General features: G+C 43.7%; 1 protein-coding gene and 1 long non-coding RNA gene across 2 annotated transcripts; one reads left to right on the top strand and one right to left on the bottom strand.

Annotated features, from left to right (window-relative positions):
• Positions 1–6,142: 6,142 nt before the first annotated feature.
• Positions 6,143–7,610, bottom strand: LOC135561201 (uncharacterized). Its single transcript, XR_010459293.1, has 2 exons — positions 7,420–7,610; positions 6,143–6,654 (listed from the first exon to the last, which is right to left on the bottom strand). It is a non-coding gene; the product is annotated as an uncharacterized LOC135561201 (long non-coding RNA).
• Positions 7,607–13,922, top strand: arf2b (ADP-ribosylation factor 2b). The gene is made up of 5 exons (XM_029684501.2): positions 7,607–7,706; positions 11,319–11,471; positions 11,595–11,705; positions 11,839–11,963; positions 12,198–13,922. The coding sequence occupies exons 2-5, from the start codon at positions 11,324–11,326 to the stop codon at positions 12,357–12,359; spliced, it is 546 nt and encodes a 181-aa protein (XP_029540361.1). The 5' UTR covers positions 7,607–7,706; positions 11,319–11,323; the 3' UTR covers positions 12,360–13,922.
• The last annotated feature ends 7,455 nt before the right edge of the window (positions 13,923–21,377 follow it).

Raw genomic sequence — 21,377 nt, 5'->3', positions numbered from 1 at the left:
CTCCCATCTCCACAGAGGAACTCTAGAGCTCTGTCAGAGTGACCATCGGGTTCTTGGTCACCTCCCTGACCAAGGCCCTTCTCCCCCGATTGCTCAGTTTGGCTGGCAGTCAGCTCTAGGAAGAGTCTTGGTGGTTCCAAACTTCTTCCATTTAAGAGTGATGGAGGGTACTATGTTCTTGGGGAACTTCAATACTGCAGACATTTGTTGGTACCCTTCCTCAGATCTGGGCCTCAACACAATCCTGTCTCGGAGCTCTATGGACAATTCCTTCGACCTCATGGCTTTGTTTTGCTCTGACATGCACTGTCAACTGTGGGACCTTATATAGACAGGTGTGTGCCTTTCCAAATCATGTCCAATCAATTGACTTTACCACAGGTGGACTCAATTGAAGTTGTAGAAACATCACAAGGATGATCAATGGAAACAGGATGCACCTGAGCTCAATTTAGAGTCTCATAGCAAAGGGTCTGAATGCTTAAGGTATTTTTCTATTTTTAAACATTTGCAAAAATGTCTAAACCTGTTTTCATTTTGTGATTATGGGGTATTGTGTGTAGATTGCTAAGGATTTTTATGTATTTAATCAATTTAAAATAAAGCTGTAATGTAACAATGTGGGAAAAGTAAAGGGGTCTGAATACTTTCTGAAGGCACTCTACATCCTCCGATAAAAACCCAACCCTTTGTGACGCTCGGATGTTCCCAACTTCGTTTTAGATGAGACTGACTTTATGACCAAAATCATCCTATTGACACTAGAATAACTGTTTCTGACTCATATCGATCCCGGCATAGGCCGTTATTAAAGGGATTCGTTGCTTTTTAAAGGCAGTTTCTCTTTTTGTATTATGCTAATTAGATTTCTACAGGGAGCGGACATCGACTCTAGGGGTTTTAACAATGAGGCACGTCAGCACTGTAATTCTCTGGCCCATGGGCCCTTTGGCTTTTACAACCCTCTGTTGTATTCTGCCACATGGCACCATTGTAAAGAGCCACAGTCTAAGGTTTCCAGCCATTTCAATTCATGATTTTTAAAGTGAAAAATATGATTGATACATTTTGTACCTTAATGAGAGAAGTACAACTGTACAACCTTATCCTGAATGGCTAGAAACATAATTAAATTTGACTGCCACGGAGATGGACTTCTGATAACAGACATTTTTCCAAGTGTAAACAAAGCCTTTTGCAAGTACATAGACAGATCCCAGGGCACTCGAACAGAACACGGATGAAACTCGTTGACCTGTTTGTGTGCTCCTCCGGAGCGCCTCTTCATTGTTTCAGTTCAGATGTTGCCAGAGAAAATGTCTCGTGGGTGGTCTGTGCTTTCTCATGACACCCCCTCTGGCATGTTGCTAACTCCCGTGGGAATTCTGAGGATCAGAATGTGTTGGATGGGATGGGAAGCTTTAATGAACCAGTGCCAACTCCCCGATTTGTATGAAAAGCTTATCTTCACTCTACCATAACTTTTACCAGCTTCACTTACTCCGCTTAAACGTTTTAGTGGACTAAATTGCACTTTTTGATCAATCAGTCTCAATACTGCTATTCTACCTTCATTGAGTTACGCTACATTGTGATTCTTTGTTGTTTATTTATTGATGTTATATCCATGTTATACCTACGTATTTCATAGGTGTCAATACAACATCTCTTTGAAGGTGATTGTACAACAGAATGAAATGAGGACCGAGATTGGGAGGCCAGTTTGATATAGGGAGGTGCATGTTTATGTATTTAACCCCAAATTAAAAACAGACTACCTGCTTAGTCAAAAGACACATTGAAGAAAATTATAACAGTAAAACTGCTAGACTCAAGACAGTACTGAGCCTAGAGTAGTACAGTAACAGTAGTGTGTTTCTGGGGTTCGGGGCCGGAAGTTCTCATAACTCTCACATATGGCCTGTCAGCAGAATGCTGGTTGGTTACACTTGGAACACAGCACACACACAAACATTCACAGAACAGACACAAGTCGCTAAGTCCAACTGGACAAAGTACTCTGTCTCTACTAATACAAAGAAAACTTCTCATAGAATTTTACCCAAAGAAATATGGGGGATTGGAAATGATGCAGTCAACTACATTAATGGAAGCTATAATAATTACATTAATGGAACTGCAATATTACCCACAAAAAAAAAATAAGAGAACTTCTCACAGAAAAGGAGCGGCTGTTTTGTCTTTCCAGTAGGTTGGATTACTACCTATTTTTTTTATTGTCATTAAAACCTATAACTACATAAGACGAGACCCAAATGCAGGCACGGGAGGCAGATGGTTCGAGTCTCTGACATTTATTAATAGACAAGGGGCAGGTCGAGGACAGGCAGAAATTTGTAAACAAGGTCAGAGTCAGATGGCTACAGGACGGCAGGCAGGCTCGAGGTCAGGGAAGGACTAGAAAAATAAGAGTACGGAAAAACACGCTGGTAGGCTTGACGAGACAAGACGAACTGGCAACAGACAAACAGGCATCTCCAAACTCTGCTGCTGCTGATGGTTATTAGCAGGGCCGCAACTTTCACTGGGGACATCGCGGTTGGAACTAAAAATCTCCAATTTGGACTCCAGACCAAAGGACAAATTTCAACTGGTCTAATTGCTCGTGTTTCTTGGCCCAAGCAAGTCTCTTCTTATTGGTGTCCTTTAGTAGTGGTTTCTTTGCAGCAATTTGACCATGAAGGTCTGTTTCACAGTCTCCACCGAACAGTTCATGTTGAGATGAGTCTGTTACTTGAAGTCTGTGAAGCATTTATTTGGGGTGCAATTTCTGAGGCTGGTAACTTTAATGAACTTATCATCTGCAGCAGAGGTAACTCTGGGTCTTCCTTTCCTGTGGCGGTCCTCATGAGAGCCAGTTTCATCATAGCGCTTGTGACTGAAATTTTCCGTGTCGACTGACCTTCATGTCTTCAAGTAATGATGGACTGTCGTTTCTCTTTGCTTATTTGAACTGTTCTTGTCATAATATGGACTTGGTCTTTTACCAAGTAGGGCTATCTTCTGTACCATCCATACCTTGTCACAACACAACTGACTGGCTCAAACACATTAAGAAAATGCATTCCACAAATGTACTTTTAACAAGGCACACCTGTTAATTGAAATGCATTCCAGGTGACTACCTCATGAATCTGGTTGAGAGAATGCCAAGCGTGTGCAAAGCTGTCATCAAGGCAAAGGGTGGCTATTTGAAGAATCTCAAATATAAAATATATTTTGATTTGTTTAACATTTTTTGGGGAGTTTCTATATGATTCCATAAGTGTTATTTTATACTTTTGATGTATTTACTACTATTCTACAATGTAGAAAATAGCTAAAATAAATTAAAACCCTTGAATGAGTAGGTGTCCAAACTTTTGACTGGTACTGTATGTATGTATGTGTATGCATGCATGCATGCATGTATGTACAGTGGGGCAAAAAAGTATTTAGTCAGCCACCAATTGTGCAAGTTCCCCCACTTAAAAAGATGAGAGAGGCCTGTAATTTAAATCATAGGTACACTTCAACTATGACAGACAAAATGAGCAAAAAAATCCAGAAAATCACATTGTAAGATTTTTTATGAATTTATTTGCAAATTATGGTGGCTGACTAAATACTTTTTTTGCCCCACTGTATATGTGTGGTACCTGTTATATATTGGGGGCTTCCTGGGATATGCTTTTGTATGTTATTGCTGTAAGAGCGAGTTAGCTAGCATGCTAAATTGTAATGGTCGCATTAGCTCCCTGCTCATTCAGTTATTTCCATGCTAACAGACAAATCATGAATCTACAGCCTTTAACATACTGTTGTCCTGCCCATCTAATTTTCTTCCTTGTGTGTATCGTCAGGTAATTACATTTATTGTATTTTGTACTATTTTTGTCATTGTTATGTTTGATGACAAAATACCCAATCTGATATTGACATGCGAGTGATGAATCATGAATCTACCACCAGGCTTTGCCCTTCTATCCTACCCCCCACCACCAGGCTTTGCCTTTCTATCCTGCCCCCCACCACCAGGATTTTCCCAGGCATCATGCCCCCAACCACCAGGCTTTGCCCCGGCATCATGCCCCCCACCACCAGGCTTTGCCCAGGCATCCTGTCTCCAAATCACTAAGAAGTTCTATAAAAATTGTCCATATAATTGTGCACAGTTGTAAAGGCGCGACAGTCCCCCTCAGGAGGTTGAAAAGGTTTAGCAGACAGCCCAGTACAGTCGTGGCCAAAAGTTGAGAATGATACAAATATTAATTTTCACAAAGTCTGCTGCCTCAGTTTGTATGATGGCAATTTGCATATACTCCAGAATGTTATGAAGAGTGATCAGATGAATTGCAATTAATTGCAAAGTCCCTCGTTGCCATGCAAATGAACTGAATCCGCGAAAAATATTTCCATTGCATTTCAGCCCTGCCACAAAAGGACCAGCTGACATCATGTCAGTGATTATCTCGTTAACACAGGTGTGAGGGTTGACAAGGCTGGAGATCACTCTTTCATGCTGATTGAGTTTGAATAACAGACTGAAAGCTTCAAAAGGAGGGTGGTGCTTGGAATCATTGTTCTTCCTCTGTCAACGATGGTTACCTGCAAGGAAACACGTGCCATCATCATTGCTTTGCACAAAAAGGGCTTCACAGGCAAGGATATTGCTGCCGGTAAGGTTGCACCTAAATCAACCATTTATCGGATCATCAAGAACTTCAAGGAGAGTGTTTCAATTGTTGTGAAGAAGGCTTCAGGGCACCCAAGAAAGTCCAGCAAGCGTCGGGACAGTCTCCTAAAGTTGATTCAGCTGCGGGATCAGGGAACCACCAGTACAGAGCTTGCTCAGGAATGGCAGCAGGCAGGTGTGAGTGCATCTGCACGCACAATGAGGCGAAGACTTTTGGAGGATGGCCTGGTGTCAAGAAGGGCAGCAAAGAAGCCACTTCTCTCCAGGAAAACATCAGGGACAGACTGATATTCTGCAAAAGGTACAGGGATTGGACTGCTGAGGACTGGGGCAAAGTCATTTTCTCTGATGAATCCCCTTTCCAATTGTTTCGGGCATCCGGAAAAAAGCTTGTCCGGAGAAGACAAGGTGAGTGCTACCATCAGTCCTGTGTCATGCCAACAGTAAAGCATCCTGAGACCATTCATGTGTGGGGTTGCTTCTCAGCCAAAGGAGTGGGCTCACTCACAATTTTGCCCGAAGAACACAGCCATGAATGAAGAATGGGACCAACACATCCTCCGAGAGCAACTTCTTCCAACCATCCAGGAATAGTTCGGTGACGAACAATGCTTTTTTCAGCATGATGGAGCACCTTGCCATAAGGCAAAAGTGATAACTAAGTGACTCAGGGAACAAAACATCGATATTTTGGGTTCATGGCCAGGAAACTCCCCAGACCTTAATCCCATTGAGAACGTGTGGTCAATCTTCAAGAGGCGGGTGGACAAACAAAAAAACATAAATTCTGACAAACTCCAAGCATTGATTATGCAAGAATGGGCTGCCATGGGTGGCCCAGAAGTTAATTGACAGCATGCTAGGGCGGATTGCAGAGGTCGTAAAAAATAAGGGTCAAAACTGCAAATATTGACTCTTTGCTTCATGTAATTGTCAATAAAAGCCTTTGACACTTATGAAATGCTTGTAATTATACTTCAGTATTCCATAGTAACTTCTGACAAAAATATCTAAAGACACTGAAGCTGCAAACTTTGTGGAAATTAATATTTGTGTCATTCTCAAAACCTTTGGCCACGACTGTACATCACTGGGACCGAGCTGCCTGCCATCCAGGACCTCTATATAAGACGGTGTGAAAGGAAGGCCCAGAAAATCATTAAAGACCACCAAAGCCAACCACCAAAGCCATAAACAGTTCTCTCTGCTTCCGCATGGCAAGTGGTACCGCTCCATCAAGTCTGAAACAACAGGCTCCTTAACAGTTTCTATCCCCATGCCATAAGACTGCTAAATAACGAACTGCATTATACATGTAGCCATTTTGTTAGCGATCTGAGTTGACCCTTATTTTTGCACTGTCTCGATGCACACTCACAGGACCTTACACACTGACACTCCAACACACAAAACACTCACTCCATAATTTACTCACACACACATATATGCACATCAAATCAAATTTATTTATATAGCCCTTCGTACATCAGCTGATATCTCAAAGTGCTGTACAGAAACCTAGCCTAAAACCCCAAACAGCAAGCAATGCAGGTGTAGAAGCACGGTGGCTATGAAAAAGTCCCTAGAAAGGCCAAAACCTAGGAAGAAACCTAGAGAGGAACCAGGCTATGTGGGGTGGCCAGTCCTCTTCTGCCTGTGCCGGGTGGAGATTATAACAGAACATGGCCAAGATGTTCAAATGTTCATAAATGACCAGCATGGTCGAATAATAATAAGGCAGAACAGTTGAAACTGGAGCAGCAGCACAGTCAGGTGGAAGTTGAAACTGGAGCAGCAGGTGGACTGGGGACAGCAAGGAGTCATGTCAGGTAGTCCTGGGGCATGGTCCTAGGGCTCAGGTCAGTTGAAACTGGAACAGCAGCATGGCCAGGTGGACTGGGGACAGCAAGGAGTCATCATGTCAGGTAGTCCTGGGGCATGGTCCTAGGGCTCAGGTCCTCCGAGAGAGAGAAAGAAAGAGAGAAGGAGAGAATTAGAGAACGCACACTTAGATTCACACAGGACACCGAATAGGACAGGAGAAGTACTCCAGATATAACAAACTGACCCCAGCCCCCCGACACATAAACTACTGCAGCATAAATACTGGAGGCTGAGACAGGAGACACTGTGGCCCCATCCGAGGACACCCCCGGACAGGGCCAAACAGGAAGGATATAACCCCACCCACTTTGCCAAAGCACAGACCACACAACACATACATTTATACTGACTCTATACACACACCCACTCACATACAATCATCATATACGCTGCTACTACTCTGTTTATCATATACTGATGCCTAGTCACCTTATCCCTATACATATCTACCTCCTTTCTTTAAAAACACAATGCAAAGGTGTAATGAAGTAAGATCACATTGGTTACAGATCCATAGACCTTTTTCTCTGACAGATGTTTTGCCTATAATAAGTCTATAGCTACTCATAACGATAGATGGTCTGTGTCCCTCAACAATTCTGCCTTGTACCTGTGTGATGTAGGCATGGTGCATACCACTCATGTTTTGAAGACAATCGATCATGTTGCGAATAATTCATCACGAGTCCACTAACATCTGTTTTTTGAGTTGGAATACTTCAGAAAAGTTTGTGTTTAAAACAAGCTCTGTGGATTTGGGAAAGAAGACACCCTGATATATGACCTCACTGGAGAGTCAGTGCACAATGAGTTGAATGACAGAAGATTCTACTACTTACTGCATTGATCCGAATCTATTATCTGCCACTGCACACCTTGCATTGACAATGAGAATCAAAAGTAGTTGGCTAAAATGTGTAGCTAGTTTCACTTCCTTGTCTACAAATCCTTTCGGCCCCGTGATTGGATAACATGGTATAACAGGAGGGGTCTTTAAATACAATGGGTGATATGATTGGATAGATTAATAGTAGGAATTGCCCACACACCGGTGTCTCATGAGTTGCGCAAAACGCCATTTTGGAGTGACTGGAAGAGACGAAAGATCGAGAAGCCGTGTTCTAAGGTGAATATATCATACGTACATGACGTTATGTTAACATACAATAATGTATATGTTAGAGTTAACTAAAATCGGACAAAAATGTCCCGTTTCCGCTTGCTCCGATGACGTCATCATTTCCTCTACATCTGACGCGTCAATAGCTAGCCACATAGGCTATTGCTAAGTTAACTAACATTGCCTCGTCCTTCAGGCCATTTGCTGACCATAGTTTTGGCATACGATTAGTACCAAATGTGTGTAAAACGACACGTTCGGTAAACGTATGAAATACCTGAGATCCTCAGTTTGTTGTGTTATGGTTGTCTGTTAACTAGCATCCGCCCATGCTGGCTAACTAGCTAAGCTTCTTCGTTTAGCTTTATCTAGCTAGTATAATTAATGTCGGCCGTCCAGTTCACTGTCTACCAGGTACGACTGTTGCGAAGTAAATGTTTATATTTGAATCACAGTTGTATGTTGCTTTCAACATCTGATGGGAAGCATTCGGGCTTAGCTAAGCGGGAGGCCTTCCTCGGCCAGTACTAATCGTGCTCTGTTTGGATAGCATGGCTAACGTAGGTGCATTCATAATTGCATAGAGTATTGAAGCTAGAACGGAGGAGCAATCACAACTTGTCAAAATAATGACTACATTATGGTGATGATTATTGTCCCAGTACTCCAGCTTTCTACCCCTGATAGGCTCAAAGCAGCTTGCAGTGGCGTGTCAGCTGACATCAATTGTACTGCAGGTTGTATGCAGCGATGAAGGAAACTCGGGACATTTTCGACTTGGAAAGTCGTTGTAGCCAGAGGTCGGAGTTTTCCAGTTGGAAAGTATCAGAATCAGCCGATAGGAAGCTCCGCGAATAAAAGCGTACGCAAATTTGATCTCGTAGGTTCCGAATTGTGTTAAACAAGGCAGTAGTTTATTCCATATGCACTTAACGTGAGTGGTGCAATAATTTCGTGGGCCACACAGATTTTTTTTCTGGACTGATTTGTTAGTCAAAAGCAATTTGCGGGGCTGATAAAGTGCAGTTATTTTAAAATGTATAGGTTCATTATCATTTCTACGTACTTTGTCTAGTTTTAGAAGTTCAGGAGTGGCCTGGAGTTTTTCTTTTCTTTTTTCCCCAGACCCAATTTTTTGTTGTTGAAATATATACATAAAAGTACAATACCAGTCAAAAGTTTGGACACATACTCATTCCATGGTTTTTCTTTATTTGTACAATGTTTGTTTTTTTACATTGTAGAATAATAGTGAAGACATCAAAACCATGAAATCAATCAATAAAATGTACATCAGCTGATGTCACAAAGTGGTGTACAGAAACTCAGCCTAAAATAAAACGTGGAATCATGTAGTAACCAACAAAGTGTTAAACAAATCAAAACATATTTTATATTCTTCAAAGTAGCCACCCTTTGCCTTGATGACAGCTTTGCACACTCTTGCCATTCTCTCAACCAGCTTCATTGGGTTCCCGAGTGGTGCAGCAGTCTAAGGCACTGTTTCACTACAGTCTCTGGTTCGAATCCAGGCTGTGTCACATCCAGCCGTGATTGGGAGTCCCATAGGGTGGTGCACAATTGGACCAGCATCCGGGTTTGGCCAGGGTAGGCCGTCATTGTAAATAAGAATTTGTTCTAAACTGACTTGCCTAGTTACATAAAATAAATAATCATTTGAGGTAGTCGCCGGGAATACATTTCAATTAAAAGGTGTGCTTTGTTAAGTTAATTTGTGGAATTCCTTTCCTTAATGCATTTCAGCTAATCCGTTGTGTTGTGACAAGGTAGGGGTAGTATACAGAAGATAGCCCTATTTGGTAAAATACCAAGTCTATATTATGGCAAGAACAGCTCAAATAAGCAAAGAGAAATGACAGTCCATCATTACTTTAAAACACGAAGGTAAGTCAATCTGGAACATGTATAGAACTTTGAACGTTTCTTCAAGTGCAGTCGCAAAAACCATCAAGCACTATGATGAAACTGGCTCGCATGAGGACCGCCACAGGAAAGGAAGACCCAGAGTTACCTCTGCTGCAGACGATAAGATCATTAGAGTTTACTACACCTCAGAAATGGCAGCCCACATAAATTCTTCAGACTTCAAGTAACAGACTCATCTCAACATGAACTATTCAGAGGAGACTGAGCGACTCAGGCCTTCATGGTAGAATTGCTGCAAAGAAACTACTACTAAAGGACACCAATAAGAAGAGACTTACTTGGGCCAAGAAAAGTGAGCATTGGACATTAGACCGGTGGAAATCGGTCCAAATTTGAGATTTTTGGTTCCAACCGCAGTGAGTAGGTGAACGGATGATCTCCGCATGTGTGGTTCCCACCGTGAAGCATGAAGAGGTGTGGGGGTGCTTTGCTGGTGACACTGTCAGTGGTTTATTTAGAATTCAAGGCACACTTAACCAGCATGGCTACCACAGCATTCTGCAGCAATACGCCATCCCATCTGGTTTGCACTTAGTCCCACTATCATTTGTTTTTCAACAGGACAATGACCCAAAATACACCTCTAGGCTGTGTAAGGGCTATTTGAACACGAAGGAGAGCTTTGGAGCGCTGCATCAGATAACCTGGCCTCCACAATCACCCGACCTCAACACAATTGAGATGGTTTGGAATGAGTCGGACCGCAAAGTGAAGGAAATGCAGCCAACAAGTCCTCAAGATATGTGGGAACTCCTTCAAGACTGTTGGAAAAGCCTTCCTCGTGAAGCTGGTTAAGAGAATGCCAAGAGTGTGCAAAGCTGTCATCAAGGCAAAGGGTGGCTACTTTGAAGAATCTCAAATGTATAATATATTTTGATTTAACACTTTTTTGGTTACTACATGATTCCATATGTGTTATATTTTATTATGTCTTCACTCTTATTCTACAATGTAGAAAATAGTAAAATAAAGAAAAACCCTTTTAATGAGTAGGTGTGTCCAAACTTTTGACTGGTACTGTTGGTAGACACTCCTTAAAATGAATGGATTTGGCTATTTAAGCCACACCTGTTGCTGACAGGTGTATAAAATTGAGCACACCGCAATGCAATCTCCATAGACAAACATTGGCAGTAGAATGACCTTACTGAAGAGCTCAGTGACTTTCAACATGACACCATCATAGGATACCACCTTTGAGCTGCCACGGTCAACTGTAAGTGCTGTTGTTGTGAAGTGGAAGCCTCTAGGAGCAACAACTGCTCAGCCGCAAAGTGGTAGGCCACACAAGCTCACAGAACGGGACCACCGAGTACTCTGAACCTTATTTACGTTGAGCTTCCTATTGGTTGATTCTGGTGGGGAAACTCATCTTTCTGCAATGAGTTTCCAAATCGGAAATGTCTACGTTTCGACTAGTCAGTGAAAGCAGCATTAGCTCTGACATGCTAAATGAACAGAATGCATGCACAGTCATACAGCTAACTAAAGCTGTAGGCTACATAACAGGCTGTTGGGTTTGGGGAATAAGTTGGTGGTTGGGAGTTAATTTCTGCAGACTTATCTGCCCCCTTGAATTTACATAGCTAATACCATTCCGTTAGAAATGTAAACATGTACCATTACTGATTACCTCAGTTCACCTTGCATTCCTCTTTCTCCTCACATAAGTTACCATGGGGAATATGTTTGGAAGCCTGTTCAAGGGCCTATTTGGCAAGAAGGAGATGAGGATTCTCATGGTTGGACTCGATGCTGCTGGAAAAACAACCATCCTGTACAAACTCAAACTAGGAGAGATTGTCACCACCATTCCTACAATTGGTAAGGACAATTTTCCTTGAATGCATTAGCCTATCACCAAAAGTAATTCCACTGCCAGATTAGGCTGCGTATGAAATATTTGCCTCACTAATGCCTCTGTAACATTCTGTGTTCTTTGTCCAGGTTTTAATGTTGAAACGGTAGAATACAAGAACATCAGCTTCACAGTGTGGGACGTTGGCGGTCAAGACAAAATCAGGCCGTTATGGCGCCACTACTTCCAGAACACTCAAGGTAAGATCCAATGGCGCTTTGAAGAGCGCTGGCAACGGTGGTCCATAGATGGCTCCACCATTACGAGAGCAAGGCTTGCTCGTCGTTGAACCCGTGTCACATTCTCAATATCTAACTGTGTGCCTCTTTGCAGGGCTTATCTTTGTGGTGGACAGCAACGACAGGGAGCGAGTGAACGAGGCGAGGGAGGAGTTGCAGAGAATGCTTGCAGAGGACGAGCTGAGAGATGCCGTGCTGCTCGTTTTTGCAAACAAACAGGTGAGCTTGTTTACTTTGTGCGAAGGGGGGTGTTCATATCTGAATTCTGACTGCCTTACCTCCTTGTAGTGCTCTTTGCTCCTGCTAAACATTATGTGGGTGGACGGTGCTCATTGATCATGCACACGTAACATTATTTGCATTGCCAACCCTTTGCGCTATCACTGGGCTTGAGTAAGATCTCGTAATTGCAAAGTGTGGTAGAGGATAAATCATTTGAACCCCCTTTCTTAGGACCTTCCCAATGCAATGAATGCTGCGGAGATCACAGACAAGCTGGGGCTCCACGCTCTCCGCCAGCGCAGCTGGTACATCCAAGCCACCTGTGCAACTAGTGGGGACGGCCTCTACGAGGGCCTCGACTGGCTCTCCAACCAGCTCAAGAACCAGAAATGATCCATTCCACCATTGTTTTCCCCTTCTTTCTGTCTGACAAGATGGCAGCACCGGTTCCAAGCCCCTGGCCCCTCGGAACTCCTTCCTCCACAGTCTTTCTCCAAAAACCTCATCCTCCATCTCTTTTTCTGTATTAATCCTTACTCCTGGGGCTCTAGCCTGTGCTGCTTGTGTGTGTGTGTGTGTGTGTGTACTGTGTGTTTGCAGTCGAGGGTGTGAAGGCGTCTCTGTGTCTGTTAGCTGGGATTGGGAGTAACCCTGTCGTGCCTTTAACACACCTCCGGTGGAAATGGTGGTCTGGCTCCTCAAGCGCCACCCCACCACATCCCACCCAAGCCAACTCTGTCTTGCACGACCCCCTCTCCCCCATGCCAAGCATGGTTTTTACAAGGCAGAGAAAGAGCAAGAGTGCAAACGGTTCTCCTCTCCCTCCTTGGTAGATATTTAACTTTATTTGTCCCACCAGTGTTGAGACTGAATAATAGGCCTTGCATTTTTAACGTGTTTTGTTTTGAAACCTTACCTAGCCCCCACCTGTGATTAAAAAAGCATCGTGACCTGTATCAGGTTGAAACAAATCAAAGAGTTCTCCTTCCACTCTTGGTCGTTCTTTGCATCATTTGAAAACCATGCTTTTCTTTTTATATTATTATATTACCAACATCTCTTAGCAATGGTTCTCTAGCGAACACTACCTTTTTCCCAGAAAGAGAGGGAGAGACCATGAAGCACAAACCAACAACCATAGGGAAATATTCTCCCTCTTAAGGTTAAAATTCGTTCTGAATTTAAAAACGGTAAATGTTACATGACTTCCTTTTGGTCATTTTTGAATAGTGAAAACTTGACACATTTTGACAATGTATTGACTGAATTTAAAGCAAATGTGTTCCTGCATTTTCAATTTGTCACCTATTTATTCAATTGAGCATTTCAATACATGGTTGTTTTCATAGGCTGCATTGGGCTGGTCGACTGTTGACATTCAGAAGCTTCAAACTTTATTCCTTGAAATGTTCCATATCCGTTGTCTCTAGTTCTAGCATTTCTGTTTGTTCAACTGCTGAACCAAATGCAATTGAGCAGTATGACAAATCTTGTATATTAAACGTAGTGTACCCTCAAGGGTGTAAACGCTCTACATTTTGTGTTCTACCTGGAAATGTTCAAGAGATTATTATTCTTGTCTCAGAGGTTGGCTGTACCCAGCTTCTCGCTAATTTTGTCGATGTGATGAAGGAAAAGCACCAAATATGCTAGGGCTAGGCTAATGAAGAAAATAAGCCTAGCTCAAGGGTCTGAGTGCTAACATTGGCTACATTTAGCAACTTTGTGCTTCATACTTGAGTTACTAAGACCAACAGGTACCAGTACCTCCATTCCAAGAGCTGTAAGAATGACTACAGAGGGCATGGGCCGGGGGGATAACCGCCCTCTTAAATTGTGTGACTGGAGGTTAGGCTGGCACTTCTGTTAAGAATGATTGTAAATCTGTAAGTTTTCCCCTACAACTGTTTCTGTGGGGTTTTCCTGAACACATTAAATGATATGATTTGATCTGAACATCTTGTGTTGACAATGAGATGATTTGTGTGACAGTGGGAAGAGTAGAATTTAGCTCTAAAGAAAAAAGCATTTACCAACTGCAACGTATCTTTTTTGGTGCAGTCCGGACCGGCCTTGATTTCAACATACAAGGACGTTGATTTTTGGTCCGGATCAAATCCAAATCAATCATAGACGTCTATGTTTGGTTCAGATTTGGACCGGCCTTGATTTCAACATCCATAGACATTTTTGGCCCAAACATAGACGTCTATAATTGGTTCAGATTTGGTCTGGACCGGACCAAATCTGAACCAATCATAGACATTTGTTTCACAAGTTTGGACAGTACATTACAATGCAGTACAGTAAAGAGAGTATAGTACAATACAGTAGAGTACAGTAAAGCTATTGTACCCTACTTTACTGACTTAAACTACTGTACTTTACTGAATAAAGCTCTACTGTACTGTTCTCTACTGTAGTAAACTGCCGCACTATAATAAACAATAAGCCCAGAGGCAGAGTGGTATATGGCCAATATACCACGGCTAAAGGCTGTTCTTATGCGCAACACAGAGTGCCTGGACACGGCCCTTAGCTGTGGTATATTGGCCATACACTGCTAAAAAAAATAAAGGGAACACTTAAACAACACAATGTAACTCCAAGTCAATCACACTTCTGTGAAATCAAACTGTCCACTTACGAAGCAACACTGACAATAAATTTCACACGCTGTTGTGCAAATGGAAGAGACAAAAGTTGGAAATTATAGGCAATTAGCAAGACACCCCCAATAAAGGAGTGGTTCTGCAGGTGGTGACCACAGACCACTTCTCAGTTCCTATGCTTCCTGGCTGATGTTTTGGTCACTTTTGAATGCTGGCGGTGCTTTCACTCTAGCGGTAGCATGAGACTGAGTCTACAACCCACACAAGTGGCTCAGGTAGTGCAGCTCATCCAGGATGACACATCAATGCGAGCTGTGGCAAGAAGGTTTGCTGTGTCTGTCAGCGTAGTGTCCAGAGCATGGAGGCGCTACCAGGAGACAGGCCAGGACATCAGGAGACGTGGAGGAGGCCGTAGGAGGGCAACAACCCAGCAGCAGGACCGCTACCTCAGTCTTTGTGCAAGGAGGAGCAGGAGGAGCACTGCCAGAGCCCTGCAAAATGACCTCCAGCAGGCCACAAATGTGCATGTGTCTGCTCAAACGGTCAGAAACAGACTCCATGAGGGTGGTATGAGGGCCCGACATCCACAGGTGGGGGTTGTGCTTACAGCCCAACACCGTGCATTGATGCTATGGACTGGCCCGCCCCTGTTCCCAAGACCTGAATCCAATTGAGCACATCTGGGACATCATGTCTCGCTCCATCCACCAACGCCACGTTGCACCACAGACTGTCCAGGAGTTGGCGGATGCTTTAGTCCAGGTCTGGGAGGAGATCCCTCAGGAGACCATCCGCCACCTCATCAGGAGCATGCAGGGAGGTCATACAGGCACGTGGAGCCCACACACTCTACTGAGCCTCATTTGGACTTCTTTTAAGGACATTACATCAAAGTTGGATCAGCCTGTAGTGTGGTTTTCCACTTTAATTTTGAGTGTGACTCCAAATCCAGACCTCCATGGGTTGATACATTTGATTTCCATTGATAATTTTTGTGTGATTTTGTTGTCAGCACATTCAACTATGTAAAGAAAAAAAGTATTTAAAAAGAATATTTCATTCATTCAGATCTAGGATGTGTTATTTTAGTGTTCCCTTTATTTTTTTGAGCAGTGTATATCACAAACCCCAGAGGTGCCTTATTGCTATTATAAACTGGTTACCAACTTAATTTAAGCAGTACAAATAAATTATTTGTCATGCCAATCACCATTCAGGCCTTGAACCACCCATTTATAACGTGATGTTCAACTAGTGAAACAGCCGAGACTTCTATGATCAGTTCAGATTTGGATCTGATCCGTTCCGACCAAATTTGTACGTGTTCAGGGCCGGAGCTCAAGGCATGAGGAGGTAGGCGAATAATTACAATTTTGCAGATTAACACTGGAGTGATAAATGATCAGATGGTCATGTACAGGTAGAGATATTGGTGTGCAAAAGAGCAGAAAAGTAAATAAATAAAAACAGTATAAAAACAGTATGGGAATGAAGTAGGTGAAAATGGGTGGGCTATTTACCAATAGACTATGTACAGCTGCAGCGATCGGTTAGCTGCTCAGATAGCTGATGTTTGAAGTTGGTGAGGGAGATAAAAGTCTCCAACTTCAGCGATTTTTGCAGTTCGTTCCAGTCACAGGCAGCAGAGTACTGGAACGAAAGGCGGCCAAATGAGGTGTTGGCTTTAGGGATCAGTGAGATACACCTGCTGGAGCGCGTGCTACGGATGGGTGTTGCCATCGTGACCAGTGAACTGAGATAAGGCGGAGCTTTACCTAGCATGGACTTGTAGATGACCTGGAGCCAGTGGGTCTGGCGACGAATATGTAGCGAGGGCCAGCCGACTAGAGCATACAAGTCGCAGTGGTGGGTGGTATAAGGTGCTTTAGTGACAAAACGGATGGCACTGTGATAGACTGCATCCAGTTTGCTGAGTAGAGTGTTGGAAGCCATTTTGTAGATGACATCGCCGAAGTCGAGGATCGGTAGGATAGTCAGTTTTACTAGGGTAAGCTTGGAGGCGTGAGTGAAGGAGGCTTTGTTGCGGAATAGAAAGCCGACTCTTGATTTGATTTTCGATTGGAGATGTTTGATATGAATCTGGAAGGAGAGTTTGCAGTCTAGCCAGACACCTAGGTACTTATAGATGTCCACATATTCAAGGTCGGACCATCCAGGGTGGTGATGCTAGTCGGGCATGCGGGTGCAGGCAGCGATCGGTTGAAAAGCATGCATTTGGTTTTACTAGCGTTTAAGAGCAGTTGGAGGCCACGGAAGGAGTGCTGTATGGCATTGAAGCTCGTTTGAGGGTTAGATAGCACAGTGTCCAATGACGGGCCGAAAGTATATAGAATGGTGTCGTCTGCGTAGAGGTGGATCAGGGAATCGCCCGCAGCAAGAGCAACATCATTGATATATACAGAGAAAAGAGTCGGCCCGAGAATTGAACCCTGTGGCACCCCCATAGAGACTGCCAGAGGACCGGACAGCATGCCCTCCGATTTGACACACTGAACTCTGTCTGCAAAGTAATTGGTGAACCAAGCAAGGCAGTCATCTGAAAAACCGAGGCTACTGAGTCTGCCGATAAGAATATGGTGATTGACAGAGTCGAAAGCCTTGGCAAGGTCGATGAAGACGGCTGCACAGTACTGTCTTTTATCGATGGCGGTTATGATATCGTTTAGTACCTTGAGTGTGGCTGAGGTGCACCCGTGACCGGCTCGGAAACCAGATTGCACAGCGGAGAAGGTACGGTGGGATTCGAGATGTTTGTTGACTTGGCTTTCGAAGACCTTAGATAGGCAGGGCAGGATGGATATAGGTCTATAACAGTTTGGGTCCAGGGTGTCTCCCCCTTTGAAGAGGGGGATGACTGCGGCAGCTTTCCAATCCTTGGGGATCTCAGACGATATGAAAGAGAGGTTGAACAGGCTGGTAATAGGGGTTGCGACAATGGCGGCGGATAGTTTCAGAAATAGAGGGTCCAGATACACTGTATCACAATTCCAGTGGGTCAGAAGTTTACATACACTAAGTTAACTGTGCCTTTACACAGCTTGGAAAATTCCAGAAAATGTTCATGGCTTTAGAAGCGTCTGACATCATTTGAGTCAATTGGAGGTGTACTTGTGGATGTATTTCAAGGCCTACTGTAAGGGTTTTCTTCTGGTGAAAGAGAGGCGGACCAAAATGCAGCGTGGTGGTTATTCATGTTTTTAATAAAGAACACTATACATGAACAGACTATACAAAACAAGAAAAGTGAAAACCTAAACAGTCCTATCTGGTGCAAACACAGAGACAGGAACAATCACCCACAAAACCCAACACAAAACAGGCTACCTAAATATGGTTCCCAATCAGAGACAATGACTAACACCTGCCTCTCATTGAGAACCATATCAGGCCAAACATAGAAATAGACAAACCAGACACACAACATAGAATGCCCACCCAGCTCACGTCCTGACCAACACTAAAACAAGGAAAACACATACGAACGATGGACAGAACGTGACAGAACGTGAGCATACCTAAATTCCCACAGGACACCGGATAAGACAGGTAAAATACTCCAGATATAACAGACTGACCCTAGCCCCCCGTCACATAAACTATTGCAGCATAGATACTGGAGGCTGAAACAGGAGGGGTCGAGAGGCACTGTGGCCCTGTCCGGCGATAGCCCCAGACAGGGCCAAACAGGCAGGATATACAGTAACCCCACCCACTTTGCCAAAGCACAGCCCCCACACCACTAGAGGGATATCTTCAACCACCAACCTACTACCCTGAGACAAGGCCAATCTTCCTGTCCGGGTTGAGTCACATTAGTGACTCAAGTGACGCACCCCTCCTAGGGACGGCATGGAAGAGCACCAGTAAGCCAGTGACTCAGCCCCCGTAATAGGGTTAGAGGCAGAGAATCCCATTGGAGAGAGGGGAACCAGCCAGGCAGAGATAGCAAAGGCGGTTCTTCGCTCCAGTGCCTTTCCGTTCACCTTCACACCCCTGGGCCAGACTACACTCAATCATAGGACCTACTGAAGAGATGAGTCTTCAATAAAGACTTAATGGTCGAGACCGAGTCTGCGTCTCTCACATGGATAGGCAGACCATTCCATAAAAATTGAGCTCTATAAGAGAAAGCCCTGCCTCCAGCTGTTTGCTTAGAAATTCTAGGGACAGTAAAGAGGTCTGCATTTTGTGACCGTAGTGTATGCGTAGGTATGTACGGCAGGACCAAATCGGAAAGATAGGTAGGAGCAAACCCATGTAATGCTTTGTAGGTTAGCAGTAAAACCTTGAAATCAGCCCTAGCCTTAACAGGAAGCCAGTGTCGAGAGGCTAGCACTGGAGTAATATGATATTTTATTTTGGTTCTAGTCAAGATTCTAGCAGCCGTGTTTAGCACTAACTGAAGTTTATTTTGTGCTTTATCCGGGTATCCGGAAAGTAGAGCATTATTGCAGGAGTCTAATCTGACAAAAGGATGGATTCATTTTTGTTCATAATCTTTGGACAGAAATTTTCAGATTTTTGCAATGTTACGTAGATAGAAAAACTGTCCTTGAAATATTCTTGATATGCTCGTCAATAGAGATCAGGGTCTGGAGTAACACCGAGGTCCTTCACAGTTTTATTTGAGATGACTGCACAACCATCAAGAGTCATTGTCAGATCCAACAGATGATCTCTTTCTTTCTTGGGACCTAGAACTTAGCATCTCGGTTTTGTCCGAGTTTAAACGTCAAACATTTGCCGCCATCCACTTCCTTATGTCTGAAACACAGGCTTCCAAGGGAGGGCAATTTTGGGGCTTCATCATGTTTCATCGAAATTTACATCTGTGTATCGTCCGCATAAAAGCGAAAGTTAACATTATGTTTCCGAATGACATCACCAAGAGGTAAAATATATAGTGAAAACAATATTCGTCCTAAAACGGAACCTTGAGGAACACCGAAATTTACAGTTGATTTGTCAGAAGACAAACCATCCACAGAGACAAATGGATATCTTTCCGACAGATAAGATCTTAACCAGGCCAGAACTGTCCGTGTATACCAATTTGGGTTTCCATCAACTCCAAAAGAATGTGGTGATCGATGGTATCAAAAGCAGCACTAAGGTCTAGGAGCAGGAGGACAAATGCAGTGCCTTGGTCTGACGCCATTCAAATGTAATTTACAGAGCAGCTGTGAAGGCACTTCGATACTGCACAGTAGTGTCTTTCCAAGCTAGTTGGAAGACTTCCAGTTTGGTATAGCACCATTTCCGTCCCAATTTTCTGTAAGCGTGCTTGTAAGCTTGCTAAAATGGTGGTCCTATAGTCCAGGATTATGAGGAAAAACATTAAGATCTACAATATTTATTCCACAGGACAAAACTAGGTCCAGAGTATGACTGGCAGTGAGTAGGTCCGGAGACGTGTTGGACAAAACCCACTGAGTCGATGATGGCTCCAAAAGCCCTTTGAAGTGGGTCTGTGGACTTTTCCATGTGAATATTAAAGTCACCAAAAATTTGAATATTATCTGCCATGACTACAAGGTCCGATAGGAATTCAGGGAACTCAGTGTAGAACGCTGTATATGGCCCAGGGGGCCTGTAAACAGTAGCTATGAAAAGTGATTGAGTAGGCTGCATAGATTTCATGACTCGAAGCTCAAAAGATGAAAACGCAGTCATTTTTTTGGTGTAAATTTATATTTGCTATCATAAATGTTAGCAACACCTCCGCCTTTGCGGGATGCGCAGGGGATATGGTCACTAGTGTAACCAGGAGGAGAGGCCTCATTTAACACAGTAAATTCATCAGGCTAATGTCATGTTTCAGTCAGGCCAATCACATCATATGTCAAGATTATGATCAGTGATTAGTTCATTGACTATAATTGCCTTGGAAGTGAGGGATCTAACATTAAGTAGCCCTATTTTGAGATGTGAGATATCACTGTCTCTTTCAATAATGACAGGAATGGAGGAGGTCTTTATTCCATTGAGATTGCTAAGGCAAACACCGCCATGTTTAGATTTGCCCAATCTAGATCGAGGCACAGACACGGTCCCAATGGGGATAGCTGAGCTGAATACACTAGTGACAGGGTGGCTAACAGTGTGCCAGACATGTTAAGGATCATATCACCTCTACCTTACCTGCCATCCTAGACCCACTTCAATTTGCTTACCACCCCAATAGATCCACAGACAATGCAACTGCCATCACTATGCACACAGTCCTATCCCATCTGGACAAGAGGAATACCTATGTGAGAATGCTGTTTATTGACTGCAGCTCAGGATTCAACACTATAGTACCCTCCAAGCTCACCATTAAGCTCAAGGCCCTGGGTCTGAACCCTGCCCTGTGAAACTGGGTCCTGGACTTCCTGACGGGGCCGCCACCAGGTGGTGAAGGTAGGAAACATCACCTCCACTCCGCTGATCCTCAACACTGGGGCCCAACATGGGTGCATGCTCAGCCCCCTCCTGTACTCCCTGTTCACCCATGGCCACGCACGCCTCCAACTCAATCATCAAGTTTGCTGACGACACAACAGTAGTAGGCTTGATTACCAACGATGACGAGACAGCCTACAGGAAGGAAGTGAGGGCTCTGGGACTGTGGTGCCTAAAAACAACCTCTCACTCAAGGTCAACAAAGCAAAGGAGATTGTGGACTTCAGGAAACAGCAGAGGGATCACCCCCTATCTACATAGATGGGACCGCAGTACAGAAGATGGAAAGCTTCAAGTTCCTTGGCGTACACATCACTGACAAACTGAAATGGAC

This window comes from Oncorhynchus nerka, linkage group LG16 (assembly GCF_034236695.1).
Source record: "Oncorhynchus nerka isolate Pitt River linkage group LG16, Oner_Uvic_2.0, whole genome shotgun sequence".
NCBI classification, from domain to species: Eukaryota; Metazoa; Chordata; class Actinopteri; order Salmoniformes; family Salmonidae; genus Oncorhynchus; species Oncorhynchus nerka.
Note: the sequence above shows the minus strand (reverse complement) of the source record. Positions and strands in the feature narration are given on the sequence as shown.